Source organism: Nothobranchius furzeri, chromosome 8 (assembly GCF_043380555.1).
Source record: "Nothobranchius furzeri strain GRZ-AD chromosome 8, NfurGRZ-RIMD1, whole genome shotgun sequence".
NCBI classification, from domain to species: Eukaryota; Metazoa; Chordata; class Actinopteri; order Cyprinodontiformes; family Nothobranchiidae; genus Nothobranchius; species Nothobranchius furzeri.
Window position 1 is genome coordinate 55,076,533 of NC_091748.1, and position 15,051 is coordinate 55,091,583.

The following is a 15,051-nucleotide window of genomic DNA, read 5'->3' on the forward strand; positions in this document are numbered from 1 at the left end:
CACTGGCTGCCAGTCAACTCCAGGGTTCATTTCAAGATCCTGGTTCTGGTCTATAGGGCCTTACATGGACAAGCACCTTCATACATTGGTGATCTTCTCAGTCCCTACACCCCCAGCAGGTCCCTGAGGTCCAGTGATCAAGGCCTACTGGTTGTGCAGCACCAGGCTAAAGACCAAAGGTGACAGATCATCTGCTGCTGTGGCCCCCAGACTCTGGACCTCTCTCCCCCTGAGCCTGAGATCAGTGGTCTCCTTTAAAAAGCAGCTGAAGACTCACCTGTTCAAGCTGGCCTTTGTATGAACTTCTTCACCACTCTCTCTTTATTCTGCTCTCCCCACCTATTCCACCATCCTCAGGATCCACTGATTTCCCTCTTTCCTATTCACTCTCTCTTTCTTTACATTTTTTAATCACAATTGTCTATTTGTGCTCATTTTAAATATATTTTTAATCATTTTCTAAATTCTTTTTTATATTTTTGTTTTTGTGAAGCGCCTCATGATTTCTTCTTCTTCTTCTTCTTCTTCTTCTTCTTCTTCTTCTTCTTCTTCTTCTTCTTCTTCTTCTTCTTCTTCTTCTTCTTCTTCTTCTTCTTCTTCTTCTTCTTCTTCTTCTTCTTCTTCTTCTTCTTCTTCTTCTTCTTCTTCTTCTTCTTCTTCTTCTTCTTCTTCTTCTTCTTCTTCTTCTTCTTCTTCTTCTTCTTCTTCTTCTTCTTCACCAGACTAAAGACCAAAGGTGACAGATCATATGCTGCTGTGTCCAGAGGTGGACTGGCAACCTGGATGTGTTGTTGATGGCACCCCTCAGTGATCTCCACTGGAGGATCAAGCAGAATGCAGCAAAGATCAGCTTCCTCCTACCCGCTAGGAGAAGTTAATATTAGCGTGGAAGTCATCATCATACGCTCTTTAATTTAATATTAGTGAACAAAGTGGATTTTTTAATTGAATCTGCACCTCCTCCAAGTGATATTCCCCTCACCCAAGTGCACGAAGGCAGAAATGAAGAGGAAACACTGACACAGAGATCACAAAGCTGTGTGTGTGTGTGTGTGTGTGTCAGACTTGTAATGAAATGATTATTTATTTCACATGTTGGGAGTGAAAACTGACCCTAAAGCTTTGGCTAACAAAGACCCACCCTTTGTCTGACTAATGACTCGTTTGCCTACACTTTAAGCTTTTTCACTGCATCTTTTTTTAACCTTTTAACTAGATAATCAGACAACTGAGTGGAAACAACATCGTCCGTGAAGAATCACCACACATTCTGTTCTTTTATATCATTTTTCCTTCAGCAGCTCCTGAGATAAAAATCAAACCGTTGAAGCCTCTAAAGCAGATGTTCAGAAACATGTGATTCAAAGATTTGACAGTTAAGTTTTAGTTCCTGTGGAATGGCCAAGTAATGCTGGCTCACTTCCTCTGTTTTAATGAGACTCATTATTTAGGTATTTATGTATTTTCTTACAGTTCTGCTCAAAATGTTAGAATATTGTTCGGCTGTAAACTTTGATGTTAAGTGTGTAATTTCTGGAAGCCAGCACCAATGCGTCCAGTATAACAGGCTGGCTGGGTCCAGATCGACTTGTTTGGTCTGGATCTGGACCAGAGTCTGGACTTTGAAGGCGGCTGCCCTTAAAACTTTAAGGTCTGGCTAATTTTGGGCGTGTTGCGTCCATTTAATCAAAGAGACTGGTGTAAACGTCTGCACAGAACCGGGAAGTTCACTTAATGACACCAACTCACCTCATTGGAGACGTCCACCACAAGATTGTCTTCACTCTTGTCTCCATCGCTGTCCTAAAGGAGGGAAAGGAGAAAAAAGAAGGTAACTAAAACACAATATTTCTCCAGAAAGTTTTTAGTTCGCTTCAGCAGCCGGAGTACAGTATACCGCGGCTGTAAATAAAGAGCTTTAATAATAAAGACACACAGAGCAGCTCAAGTGTGCACACAGATCGATACATCAATATTACTGGCTGCTCGTTGCTTCCTCTCCCCGTCTATCCTCCATGCAACATTAAACACACAGATATCGTTGACCATATATTTCCGCCAAACACCTCCCCTATACAAACGCTGGTTTGATCTCTCACACTCACACACTCCGTTTTCTCCATCTACGGCACATATTCTTCCTCTTCTCCCAGCTACATCTCTATCTTTATACATCTCTCTCTCCCCTTTTTTTCCACAGGGTGAGAATGATGGCACTTAGTCACCATGGCAACAACACTTTGATGTGATCGTGGCCTGATATTTCTATTGACATCAGCACCTAATTATGCACAGTCAAAAAAAGGACAATGCCTTCAGCCTCTTCCTGGAGGTAAAATAAATAAATAGATAAATAAACTCAGTCGAGTGAGACAGAGAGGCACAAAAATGCGTGAGAAAATTACAAAAAAAAGATGGAATGAAACTAAAAGCCATAGTGAGACGGGAGAAGCTGTTATAAAGAGACAGAGAAATACAGAGGAGCAGGAAAAGGCGAGCAGGGAGAAATGTGAGGTGAAATACCACTCGACAGATGAAAAGGAGAGAGTGGAAACTATTGCAGCTTGTTTCTGTTCTGGACTAATGGGGGAGGATTTGGGCTGTTTTTGATCGTGCCAAACTGATTTAGCCAGAGGCCGCCTTCCAAAGACAAGACAAACTCCTTGTGTCAATTAATCCTCCAGACTGCAAACACAGCCATCTAATTCATTACAGCTATCTGCCTTGGCTGTCTCTCCTCTGGCATCACATCCCCTCTGGCTGCTCGCTCTTCCCCGCCAAACCCATCCAAACAAACACGACTTTAAATGGCGACGGGCTCTCGGCCCACTTGTGGCCTTCAGTGTCACAGGCAATTTCATGTACCAAAACCACAAACACAAACATGTTTAAGGACTTAGAACATTTTTAGGTAAAGAAACACCAAGCTGAAAGGATTTCATTTGAAGGATTTGTGTGTTTTGTCACTTGATCTACTGATACTTTAGAAGCACCATTTTAGGGTCACAGAACTCTAATATTAGGAAAAATCTGGACTAAAGCAAAGGGAAAGCAAAACTTCTGCCTGTCTCATCAGATTGTGCCCAGCCTCTTTAGGGTATAGAAATAAGCTAATAATCCAAAACGGACCCAAACCTAGACGATCTCTGTGCTCATTAGATCAATCCATAACATGTTTATCCTTTAGATGAGACAGTTTAGGACAAAGACACGTACATAAGAGTGTGGCGGGAGGGACTCTTTGTCATCACAGCGTCTTCTCTTAGCCTCAGCTCCTCCTTGCAAGGAAGAGTATCCTCCTGATGGACCCTGGCGCTCCTCAGCGGGCTGGCTGTCTGTTGACGACACAGACTTACTCTGGAAGGAGGAAACACGACAACATGACGACTACGGTTGAATACCACAATATGAGCATGTGCATAAGCATAACATACATCTCACACACCCAGCTCTGATACACAGGCGCTGGGGTGGAGGGCTACTTGGGACAGACGCAGCACAAAAGCAGTAAACACGAGTTAAACCGTAGCTATGGCAGCACCGCCTATAAAGCTAATTAGTGCTCTGCCCTCCACACGCCAGTCCTCGTGTAAAATACGACCCTCATTACCGGGTAATAAAGCTGTGCAGGCATATTTACAATGCGGCCCGGCCCGGTGCTTAGTGCTAAAGAAATTCAATCGCAGCATTGTGCTGTTGGGGTAAGGACAAGAGGTTTGGTGAGGACCACTTGTCATCCTCTGTCCCCCACCCACAGCGAGTCACACAGGAAGGAGCAGAGCAGAGGAGAGAAGGAACACAATGGAGCTCCCTGCTACTCTCCTACCTCCTTTTAAAATTTCTACCACGAGGTTTGAAAAATGTCAGTGGATGTCCATCGTTCCTCTGCTTCCTCTCCCGGCTCGTCTGTCATCAACGCTGTAATGCTTGATTACACCAACCTCAAACTCATAAGAGAAACGTTTTTTTCATCCAGTACTTAACAATAAGCATGTTGTTTAGCAATTAAGCTGAGGATGGCTTTGTGGACGGAGGGAAAAAGTAGAAAAACCCCACAGAGCTTCTATTTTCATTTCTCAATATGAACCAGAACAAAAGACGAGTGGCGTCTCCTTTCTCCTTCATTTTCCAAATTTACATGTCATGTGTCAGCTTCTAATCTACCTGTGATAGTGTGATAATAACAGCAAGAACAACATTAATAATAATAATAATAATAATAATAATAATAATAATAATAAACAAAGTAAAGCACCAGTACAATGTATGAATGATTACATTTAAAGGTCCAAATCATGTGTTCTGGTGTCTGGGTTCCTCTTCACCGCAGCAGTAACAGTTGAGTAACTGTTTTCTTACTCACTAATATTACAGTAAGCAGGCCCGTGTTGGGAAACATCCAATTAAATGGATGTCAGTGGTCTGTTAGGTAATATCAGCTGGATCTTTTCTCATAAAAACATCTGCAACATCTCCACAAATTCTATTTAAACCTCTTATCCTGGTCCTGGTTTCTATAGACGGACGTTTGTTTTGAACAGTTTGTTATAATCCTTTCGTTTGTTCGGGTAATCTTCCAGATTAACAGAACATTGGCAGAGCTGAGAAAATGAAACAGTTGCTTGTTCTGTCCGTCGCTGCAGGCCCCTCCAGTGAAATCAGCGTTGGTCTGATGAAGGAAACCTTGGAGGAGCTGAAGGCTGAGGGTGACGAGCAGCTTTCTGTGCTGCTGTCGAGCTGTGAAACTCCTGGCTGGGCTCCAGAAATAGACTTTTTTTTAACAGCGTGGCTCAGTTCCCCCTCAGTTTTATCACTGTCACGCATGTTGAGAGTACAAAACTCTTATATTAACTCATACTCATGCAAAACTACTCACCCTGCTGGGTGCTCCCTCTGGGTCGTGGTGGAGGACAGGAAAAGAGCAGCCAAAGGAAAGAAGAGAGACAAAGTTCTGCGTCACTTTTGATAGTAATAATAATGACAGCAGCAGAAGAGTCAGCCAAGGTTTGGATGAATCGGGTCTGCTCCCTTCTAATAAAGACACAGACCTGCCATTGAGCCTGGTACTCCTCTGTCTTTTCATCTCTTTGTTCTCTAACCGCACACAGCTCCTCATCTTTTCCCTCATCATCCTCACAGAGACACACAGCTGCAGACGTGCATGAGACGCCCAACACGGTAACAAGAAAGCACCGGTCTCTCCATCTTTCTGTTTCTACTTTTTCTTTATTTTCCTCTTTTGAGAGGAAGTCTACGTTGGCTCAGTGCCTGAAACGCAGAGCAAAAGATAAGATATTCTATCGAGGGGTGAATGGAAGTTCACACGGAGAAGGCATTTCTTCTGCTCTCACGCAAGCGCCTTGAACGCATCAGATCATATTCTGACACAAATCTAAACAAGAAAGTTCAAATTCAGTCCAAAAGGTGAGTTTCTGTGTAGAAAACGCTGCCAACTACAAACAAGGCAGAGCAGATTTCTGCATTTTTATCTGGCCTGAAATGGTGAAACAGATCTTGTTCTTAAGCTGGAGATGTGAAAATGTCTAAGAAAATATATGTAATTTCAGCAAGCACTTAGCATAGCGTTGTGTGCAACCTGAAAAAAAATACTGCAACTGGCAAATTGTTTAATAGCTAAAAACCTAAACTGTCATCTTGCGTGTGGTTCCATCAGCACTGGAGAGAGCTGGGGCGGGGGCATGTTTAACACCGAGTTGCATCATTTCTTTTCACAACACTTTGGCGGCAGCAGTAGCTCAACAGGTTGAGCGGGTTGTCCAGTAATCGGTAATCAGGTTCGATCCCGGCTCCGGACAGAGAATTCTGCTGTTGTGTCCTTGGGCAAGACACTTAACCCACCTTGCCTGCTGGTGGTGGTCGGGAGGAACCAGTGGCGCCTGTGCTCGGCAGCCTCGCCTGTCAGTGTGCCCCAGGGCAGCTGTGGCTACACTGTAGCTCATCACCATCAGTGTGTGAATGTGTGTGTGAATGGATGAATGAGACACTGTAGTGTAAAGCGCTTTGGAGTCCTTACTCTGAGAGGCGCTATACAAGTGCGGGTCATTCACATGCAACCGTGTGATTACTGTAGTGTTAAAAAGAGTTTCAGAATTTGAGCTCAAATCCAACAGTCTTTCACTTCCTTATTTACTTATTATAAAGCTCTAGTACTTTGAGTAGGATGTGGCCAGTAAGGAAGAGTGTTAATATGGTGACATACAAGGGTCATTGAAGAAAATATATAAATAAATGAAGTTTGAGGGGAAAAAGTAAAGTCAAAGTTTGCTTGCCAAGTTTTAGTATCCCTAAAGGGATTTATTTTTAACTCTACATTATCTTAAAGAGACAATGTGTAGTTTTTATCATTAATCTCTTGAAATATCCATCAAAAGGCTGTTAAAAATGAATTGATGCCCATGGGAGCAGGTCTAAGTCTCTGGGCGACACCATTTAGATGCCATGTTTCTTTCTACGGGAGCTCGTGAGGACAAAATGCTTTTACTGAATTGTAACAAACAATTAGAAAACTTTCACCATTAATAAATGTTCTACAAATTCATCTCTTCGCTTGCTGCCAGTGATGAAAGGGAATCTGATGTGCTTGTTATTGTGCTGAAGGTTGTTTTCCCAGGAATATTTTTACCCTAATGGCCATCCTTTAGTAAGGTCTTAAAATACCCCTTGCTTCCAATGATTTAGGTGTGTACTGCCCCCCCCCCCCCCCCCCCATTTCCATGAAAAATACACACAGTCACTTAAAATATTTATGTGAACAAACCAGAATCCTCTCTGATGTTGAAAAGGCTTAAACTCACAAGAAACACATTAAAACAAGTAGTAGCTTAATTTCAGGTGTGTGAGTGTGTTGGCTAGAATTTGTAGATATGATATATATCACAATACAATATATTCAATATATTGCGATACTGAAAACGAGTTATTTGCCATTTTTAAGACTGGATTTAATTGGAAAACTCTGTCCAGACGCTTCCAACACCTGTTATCACAAGATCTCGTTATTCTGTCAGAATGAAGACAGTAAATATCTGCTGCCACCTAGCAGTTGGAGTTTGAATTGCAGCAACCAAAAGTATATAGTAAATAAAGTAAATGTTTGTATATAAATTCTCAATAAAAATGTATACACCGGTTTTAAATGTTGATTCGGTACCATGACGTGAAACATTGCGATATTTCAGTGTATTGATATTTTCAAAGATCCCTCTTTTATTCATCTTTAATTGTTTTTTTTTTTTTTACAAAAATTCTCCTGTTTAGACTTTAGTTGGGTATTTTTCGGAGATCAATCATTTAAATTTGATAGAACAAAAGGCAATAATTTTCTGAAATTAAAGTCATACAGAAGTAAAGAGGACAGTTTTAACAAGTTTTTACAGGCTTGGTATCACATCTCACTTACGTAGACTTTTATTATAGGAAAAAGTTTTTTAACTTATCAAAAAGCAGTTTTCTTCACACTTTTACTTATTTTTTTACTTCTAAGACATTCCTTTCACACATTTAAGTATTTTTAATTGGAAACAAAATACTGTTCTTTACCTCGAAGATGTTCAGGATCAAGATGGTTTCTTTCATCTTTGGAGGCAAGGTGTGCCGAGACCCCCAGGGCTCCAGTCAGCGCCAGCAGCCCCGAGCCCCCCGCACCCAGAGACAGGCCTGATGGGTGCGGCGTCAGGGGGATACCAGGGGTGTGGTGAGACAGGTGCTGGAGCTGCTGCTGCTGTGGCCACAGGGGAAGGAGAAAACGGGGAGGGGGGTGAGGAAAAAAGAGTAAGAGGTTAGAAAAGAAAATGGACAAACAATTAATGATCAGCAAAAAGGAAGTGAAGAAGTTATGGAGGAAAGTAAACTTCTAGAAATAAAAAAAGTGATGAAAGAACAAAAGATGATGAAAAGTGAGAGATACTGAAGCGAAGGGATTTATTAGAAGAGAAAAACATTGGAGGGAAGGAGGTAGAAGATGGCCGAGGGAAAACACAGAGAGAATATATAAAAAAAGAAAGAATAGAGGAACGGTAAAAACATGAAGGCGATGAAAAGTGGAGGAGGACAATAGGGATGAGAAAAGTGTGCAGGGCAGAGTAAAGCATGGAAACAAGAGGGGAGAGTAGAAGACATCTTCAGAGGAAGATAGAGAACCTGATCAAAGATTATTTTGGAGGGGATGGATGAGGAAAGAAGAACACAGAGAGCAGCTACAGATAAAAAAAAGGCTATTATCCTGCAGGAGGAGGGGGGCATCATAATGTGTTCTAGGTGTTGTGTTGTCATGTTGATGCACACACGCGCGCGCACGCACACACACACACACACACACACACACACACACACACACACACACGTCAGAGGGAGCAGAGCGTGTAGTGCTGGGAGGAACAAAGGGCTTTAGGTAATGTGATGAGACCTTTGACAAGCTACAGAAGCTGTACGTGCAGCACTCAGGAGCAAACTGGACCATTGATGCTCCATGCATGATCATGTTACAGCTCAGGGGGACTAAAGTGTTGCTCTGCTGCATTTCTTTTTGTTTGCAGCTTCAGAAAAACATAAAACATGTATCTAAGGAGGAAAAACCTTGAAACAGCTGTAATTAATGCAGCATACTGTTGCTGGACTATATTAAGAGGATTGCTGCTGATTCTCACAGCATATTTAAATGTAGTGCCATGGCAGAAGTCACTCCTTTCTTTCTTTACAACCAAGACACACTTTTCAATTGAGTGATTTAATTGGGACTAAATTATCAGTGTCTAAAGAATTCAGGAGGTAAATATTCTTGTCCACTAGGTGAGACTTAAAAGTCACATCTTGGTCATTATTTGAGCAAAAAGCTTCAACAGGTTGTTTGTAGATGATGCCTCCAGAACGAATGTAAGTGAAAAGATTTATACATTATTAAATTAATAGATAAAAGTCATAATCATTTATCCACACAGCTGTCAGACAACAGCGCCACCCACAGTCATGGCTCTAAACTTTACGTTTTGAGGAGTTTGCTACGAGACTTCAATGAGTTTGAATCGATTAAAGACCAAGTTCAATTTATCCTAATAGTACTATTATAATTATTTTTTTTTTCAAATTTTCATTAAATTAAATGACATTACATTCATTTTATGTATTTTTACATGGTTTCCTGTATTTGCAGAACATGTACAGCCTAGAATCTAGACTGCAAAAGGATTTTCTTCTGTGTGTCGGTCTGGCATACCCTAACCCTCCACAGCTGCAGCCAGTATTATGACTGGCCAGCCACAGCACTATATATGCCAGGCGGGCGGGACATTAGTGCGACTGAGCAAAACTAATATGGCGATACCTCTGTAGCGGTCCGATCACATTACTCTGTTGGTGGGCGGGATGTTACTGAAAAAAGATGGCGAAGGCTCGTTTGAAATGGCTTTGGCATTAACTTTGGACTATTTAGACTTTGGCTTTTCTTTAAGTCAAGAGAAGATAGAGGTACTTAAGTTTATTTAGAAAAAGTATGCATTTGTCTTATTCTTTGAAGGAGCATGGCGGACTGTCTTGTCAACAGACATCCGTAGCAGTGAGTATGTCACGTTGTGTTGTCCAATAGCATGCAGAGATGGTTTGAAAGACTGTGTCCAGACTATATACTTACATATATATATATATATATATATATATATATATATATATATATATATATATATATATATATATATATATATATACACACAATCACCAGAACATCAGCTGTGTATATATATATATATATATATATATATATATATATATATATATATATATATATATATATATATATATATATATATATATATATATATATATACTTGCCAGGCTAGAACATAAATGCAGCTTAAAAACTAACTGTGTGTGCGACAGAAGTGTGTGTGTGTGTGTATCTGTGTGTGCACATAAAGACGTGCATGTGTGCAATGTCTGTTTTAGTTCTTATTATCTTCATTATGAGAGCTGTCTTTAGGAGGGTGCGTTGCATCTATCACCAGGGGGCAGTATGGGATAAGAGAAGTATGTGAGAAGAGAGAAGTACACGATGGAGTTAAGATGGATGCCTGACACTGCTACTTGTGACGCAAGTTCGAATAAAGCTTGGAAAATGAGTTCTTGTCAATTAGTGCTACTTTCTGAGACAACGGTGGACCACAACAGATTGCAATGACAATATATCATTGCACACTTTTCCAATGACAACAATCTTGAATCCTGAATATTAACCAATAAACTAGTACTCTTCAAACACTTTTTATTATTTATACTTTGTGGAGGTAATTAATGAGTGTGTTTCTGTCTTGTTGAGTTGACGAATGAAGGTGACTCACCCCAATGATGGCGTTGAGTTCAGCCATGGTGACCTGTTTGGCTCTCTCTACTGCTTGGACCACCTGCTGCTGGTGCTGAACACAAACACACACAATCACCAGAACATCAGCTGTGTATAAAAATAGACACAAAGAAACATGAAGGTTCCTGTGGTATAATAGAGCAGTGCTTCCTAAACTTTTCAGCTTCACACCCACAAAGTAACAATGAAGACACGTGACTCCAGATTTCTCTGATTTAACAATACAAATGTGCGCTAAAGTAACTCAAGGCATGACAAAGACTGCTTCAGCTCATATTCAGTTATATCTATTTATGATAATTGAGTTGCATTTTCATAACAATTATCTTAAAAACACAGCTTCAACAACTGTTTTCAGTTTCTGTAAATCATAACTTCTGTGTCCCAAGCCCAACGTTGGGAACCGCTAGAAAAGAGGCTGAAAGCTAGCCTGTGCCAAGTAAACAATTAAAGGTTAAATTAAATTGTTTCTGAATTAAGCAGTTTAATTAAAACAACTAAACAACAAAAAGCTGCACAAACACAAATGAAAACACACACTGTTCACACAACACTCACTGAGATTAAACAAAATCTCAGAATAAACAGCATGTGCTAGCACACACACACAAACTGACAAGAGCTTTAAATGTGCATTAAACTTTTTTTTAAACAGACAGCCCCTTTAATCATAGACATTTTCAACTGAGCTGATGTGCTTCCTTTGATTTCTTCATTTCAACAAACAACGTTGCATTTCCCTAAAACTTTAATTATTAGATGTGTTGACTGATTTGATTTTTCTTTCAACCACAAATACAGAGACCATGCAATTAACAAGTTTAATTTTCTGTAGACCCAACTGAGAAGAGAAAGGTAATGAGCCGTGCTTTGATCAATCTGCGTGCTCGCAGAAAGCTTTAATGAGCATATGAATTTCTTTGGTATGTACTTACTGTGTTGCTTTTCTAACTGCATTGTTGGTTCTTTTCTGAAACACAGAAAAGGTTTCTCTTTACCTAGCTGACAGTTTCGTTTGCGGCTGCAAACATCCTCAGAGCTGATGGTGGCGTCACTTCCTACTCCGTTTATCCGCCGGCAGCAGAGGACATTGTCGCCCTCTGCTGCCCGCTCTCCCTTCTCCGATGATGCAGTCCCATGCGCGATCCAATGTGTAAACCCCATCGTCTCTGTTCATGGTCCCACATCCACGTCTCCTTATCTCCATAGCTTCCTTTATCCATCTGTAGCGTATTTTTATTGTTCGGTGTTTATGATCCTTGTGTTGTCCCAGTCCATTACATGGTTTTCTCTTGTGCAGTGATCTGTTACGGCTGACTTCTTTATTGTACTTTCTGCTTCTTCTTTTGCTGCTCGTGTGTGTTTTCGACTTGTTTCTTTCTCGCACTCCTTTCTATGTTCTATTGTTCGTGTGTTGAGTTGGCGTCCGGTTTTTCCTATGCATGTTTTATTGCAGAGTTTGCATGGGATTTCGTAAACGATTCCACATTTAAGTCCAGCTGGTATCTTGTCTTTTGGGTGTACTAGTCTGTTTCTAACTGTTGTGTCTGGTTTTGTTGGTGTGTTTATGTTGTGTTTTTCCATTGTTGCTCTTATTTTTTCTGTTATGCCTCTGATGTATGGTAGGGTTATCACTGGTTTTGGTTCTGGTCTTTCTGGGTTTCTGGTTCTTTGCTTTGGTTGTTCTTTTCTTTCTTACAACAAACAACAACATAAAGAAAAGAACAACGGAACGTCCTCTGCTGCCCGCGGATAAACAGAGTAGGAAGTGACGCCACCATCAGCGTCAGCTCTAAGTTTGCGGCCACGAACGAAACTCTCTGCAGCGAGGTAAAAATGAAACCTTTTCTGTGTTTTAAAAAAGAACCAACAATGCATTATATGAATTGCATCAATTAACACATATATGCTGCATTTTAGAGCCATTGTTTAATATCTGCACATTTTAACTAATAATGTTAAGAACAATTTCACATTTTGTCATTGATGCACCTAAAGAGTGAATAGCTGTGTTCACTTTGTGTGTGTGTGTGTGTGTGTGTGTGTGTGTGTGAGTGTGTGAGAGTGCCTATGAGTGCGTCTGGCAGCACTTACCTCCTGAGAGAGGAAGGGGATGATCTGAGCACAGATGGCACTGAGACGCTTTACAATCTCTGCCTGAGATGGAAGGAGAGACAGAAGGAGGGAGAAGGTGATATTTAATCATGTCGCATATTGTGAGGTGGTAAGTACGCAATGAGCACAGAGCGTGCGACACACCTTTACAGCACATTAAGCCTTTGTTGTATTCACTCTCTTAATGAGTGAGGTCTGTCAGTGACAGCTCTATGTGAACGAGAAAAAAATACAAGAGGGTGTGGGAGTGAGGAGCTGCCTTCATCAGATCTTTTAGCACCTTCACACCCTTAATCTCTCTCTCTCTCTCTCTCTCTCTCTCTCTCTCTCTCTCTCTCTCTCTCTCTCTCTCTCTCTCTCTCTCTCTCTCTCTCTCTCTCTCTCTCTCTCTCTCTCTCTCTCTCTCTCTCTCTCTCTCTCTCTCTCTCTCTCTCTCTCTCTCTCTCTCTCTCTCTCTCTCTCTCTCTCTCTCTCTCTCTCTCTCTCTCTCTCTCTAATGCACAAACATATAAAATAACAAGGACATATTTTTAAAGCTCTGCTGTTTACTGTTTTGAAATCTGTTCATTAAAAAAAATCCAGTCTGTTACAGTGGTTAGAAAATGTTGGAAAAAACTGCTTAAAGTGCTCAGAACACAACTGTGTACATGTTACAATCACGAGCACGTGCACACACACACACACACACACACACACACACACACACACACACACACACACACACACACACACACACTGTGGTGTGTCTAATTCTATCTGTCTGAGTGCCCTCAGCCTCATTTTGTTCTCTTCTTCGCTCAGCCGTTCTCTCGTTCTCTACAGCAGCTCTCACACTGAGCCATTATTACACTATTCATCCTCTTCCTCCCATCTCTCTCTCTCTCTCATCCCTCTCCCATCGCCTTTTAGCTTTGTCTGGTTTCCTCTCATCTTTCTACTTTTCTACATCATTTTCTTTCTCTCCATTATAATTTATCCTCCCTCTTTTCCAGATGCCATTTTTCTTCCCCACATCAGTTTTTTAGTTACTTTGCTTCAGACACTTTTCAGCACTCCTCCCTTCCTTATCCCTCCATCTTCCTTGCTTTCTTTCTAGATCACTCCATCCTCAGTAAAACAGGTTTCAGGCACTTGACTGAGAAGGAAGTCAGCCAGCTTTGGAACGACAGAAGAGCAGCTAAATGATTGATATCCTTGCACACACACACACACACACACACACACACACACACACACACACACACACACACACACAAGCACGCACACGCGCACACACACACACACACACACAAGCACGCACACACACACACACAGCCCAGTGAAGCCTGTTTGCAATGATGTGATCAGAAAATGTCTGATGTTGGATTAAATGTCTGAGGCAAATCTGACCGAACTGACCCAATCAGGCCTGACCTTTAGTTTCATCTACTGTTTCTAATGGAGAAAACTATTCTGCTGAATGGCTCCTAATTGCCCTAAAAAGAGCAGAGAAGAACCAGAATTCAGGTAAAAAGTATCTCGCTAAAAAATGTGGTCAATTTGAAAAGACTCAATAAGGGAAAAGGCCTTTGAGCAATTTTCAGTGACAAATATCTCAATAATGTGTCACAAAGAGGAGCAGAAAAAGCTTCAGAGGAAAATAAATTTACTCCAGAAAGAAGAGACGGTTAATTCAACTGAAGGACTTTCAAATGATCAGTTCAACAAATATTTTTGCTTTAAGCAGCATCAGGTTTTATGACAGTAAATCAGATGATCTTAAACTGACATTTCCTAAATCATTACATCCTAAATAATGTTCGGATTTGTTAGCCTGGCCAGCCATGCCAATGCTTCCTTATGGGAAGCAAAGGGCCCGGTAACATTCAAATAACCCCACCCCCCAAGTCAATCAGCGCTGAGCAGCCTACGTCACACACCACGATGCTCAGTTTCTCATAAGCGAAGATGGCGTCTTTAGCGGAGTTCGCTGTGGCTCTTTCCTCTGTTCTACATGACTTGGACGTGTCTTTAAAACCACAAGAAGAAAGATGTTTGTGCTGTCACCAGATGTCATCTTCGACTACAGCTAAAAAAACTACAGCGTCGCGAGGTACAGTCGTCATTTCTGCCTTTTTTCTGATTGGTTATTTTTGAGCCGCCTAGTCCCGCCCCCTCACAGTGCTCTCTGCGAGTCTGGCAGGTCAGGCTACGGATTTGTCAGTTCTGAGCTTCCTTTGTGATTTTTGACCACCTATTAGATCCAAACCTATTTGCTCTGGTTTATTTTTGTCCTTATTTGTTTTTATTCACTTTCGACATTTTGTTTGGATGAGCAGTGCATCTGTGTGGGATTATGTGTCATGCAATCTTTTTTCAGATGATTTGGCCACATTATTAATCAAACAAATAAACGAGCTGTCCAAGTTTTTCCCTTCGACAAACTCAGAAAAGCATGATGAAGTGTGACTCATCTTAGAAAGGGTTATGAAAAGAAAACATCAACTCTTTCATTCGGCAGTGTCTGAAAAGATAAAAGTGGTGATGCACTGATTTCTTTTACAATAATTTAAGTACTTATTTCC

General features: G+C 41.0%; 1 protein-coding gene across 3 annotated transcripts in view; it reads right to left on the bottom strand.

Annotated features, from left to right (window-relative positions):
- tle2b (TLE family member 2, transcriptional corepressor b) overlaps nt 1-15,051 on the bottom strand; it is a 113,129-nt gene that overhangs the window by 13,034 nt on the left and 85,044 nt on the right. The window contains exons 1-7 of one of the 3 annotated variants that reach the window (XM_070554131.1): nt 12,632-12,650; nt 12,467-12,529; nt 10,350-10,424; nt 7,561-7,741; nt 4,877-4,893; nt 3,217-3,357; nt 1,750-1,803 (exon numbers count right to left, since the gene is read on the bottom strand). In XM_070554131.1, coding sequence (XP_070410232.1) covers nt 1,750-1,803; nt 3,217-3,357; nt 4,877-4,893; nt 7,561-7,741; nt 10,350-10,376 — 420 coding nt within the window. In that variant the 5' untranslated portion in view covers nt 10,377-10,424; nt 12,467-12,529; nt 12,632-12,650. Of the gene's footprint in view, nt 1-1,749; nt 1,804-3,216; nt 3,358-4,876; nt 4,894-7,560; nt 7,742-10,349; nt 10,425-12,466; nt 12,530-12,631; nt 12,651-15,051 lie in introns of those variants that run through there. The other 2 variants (XM_070554130.1, XM_070554129.1) reach the window with 2 other exon arrangements.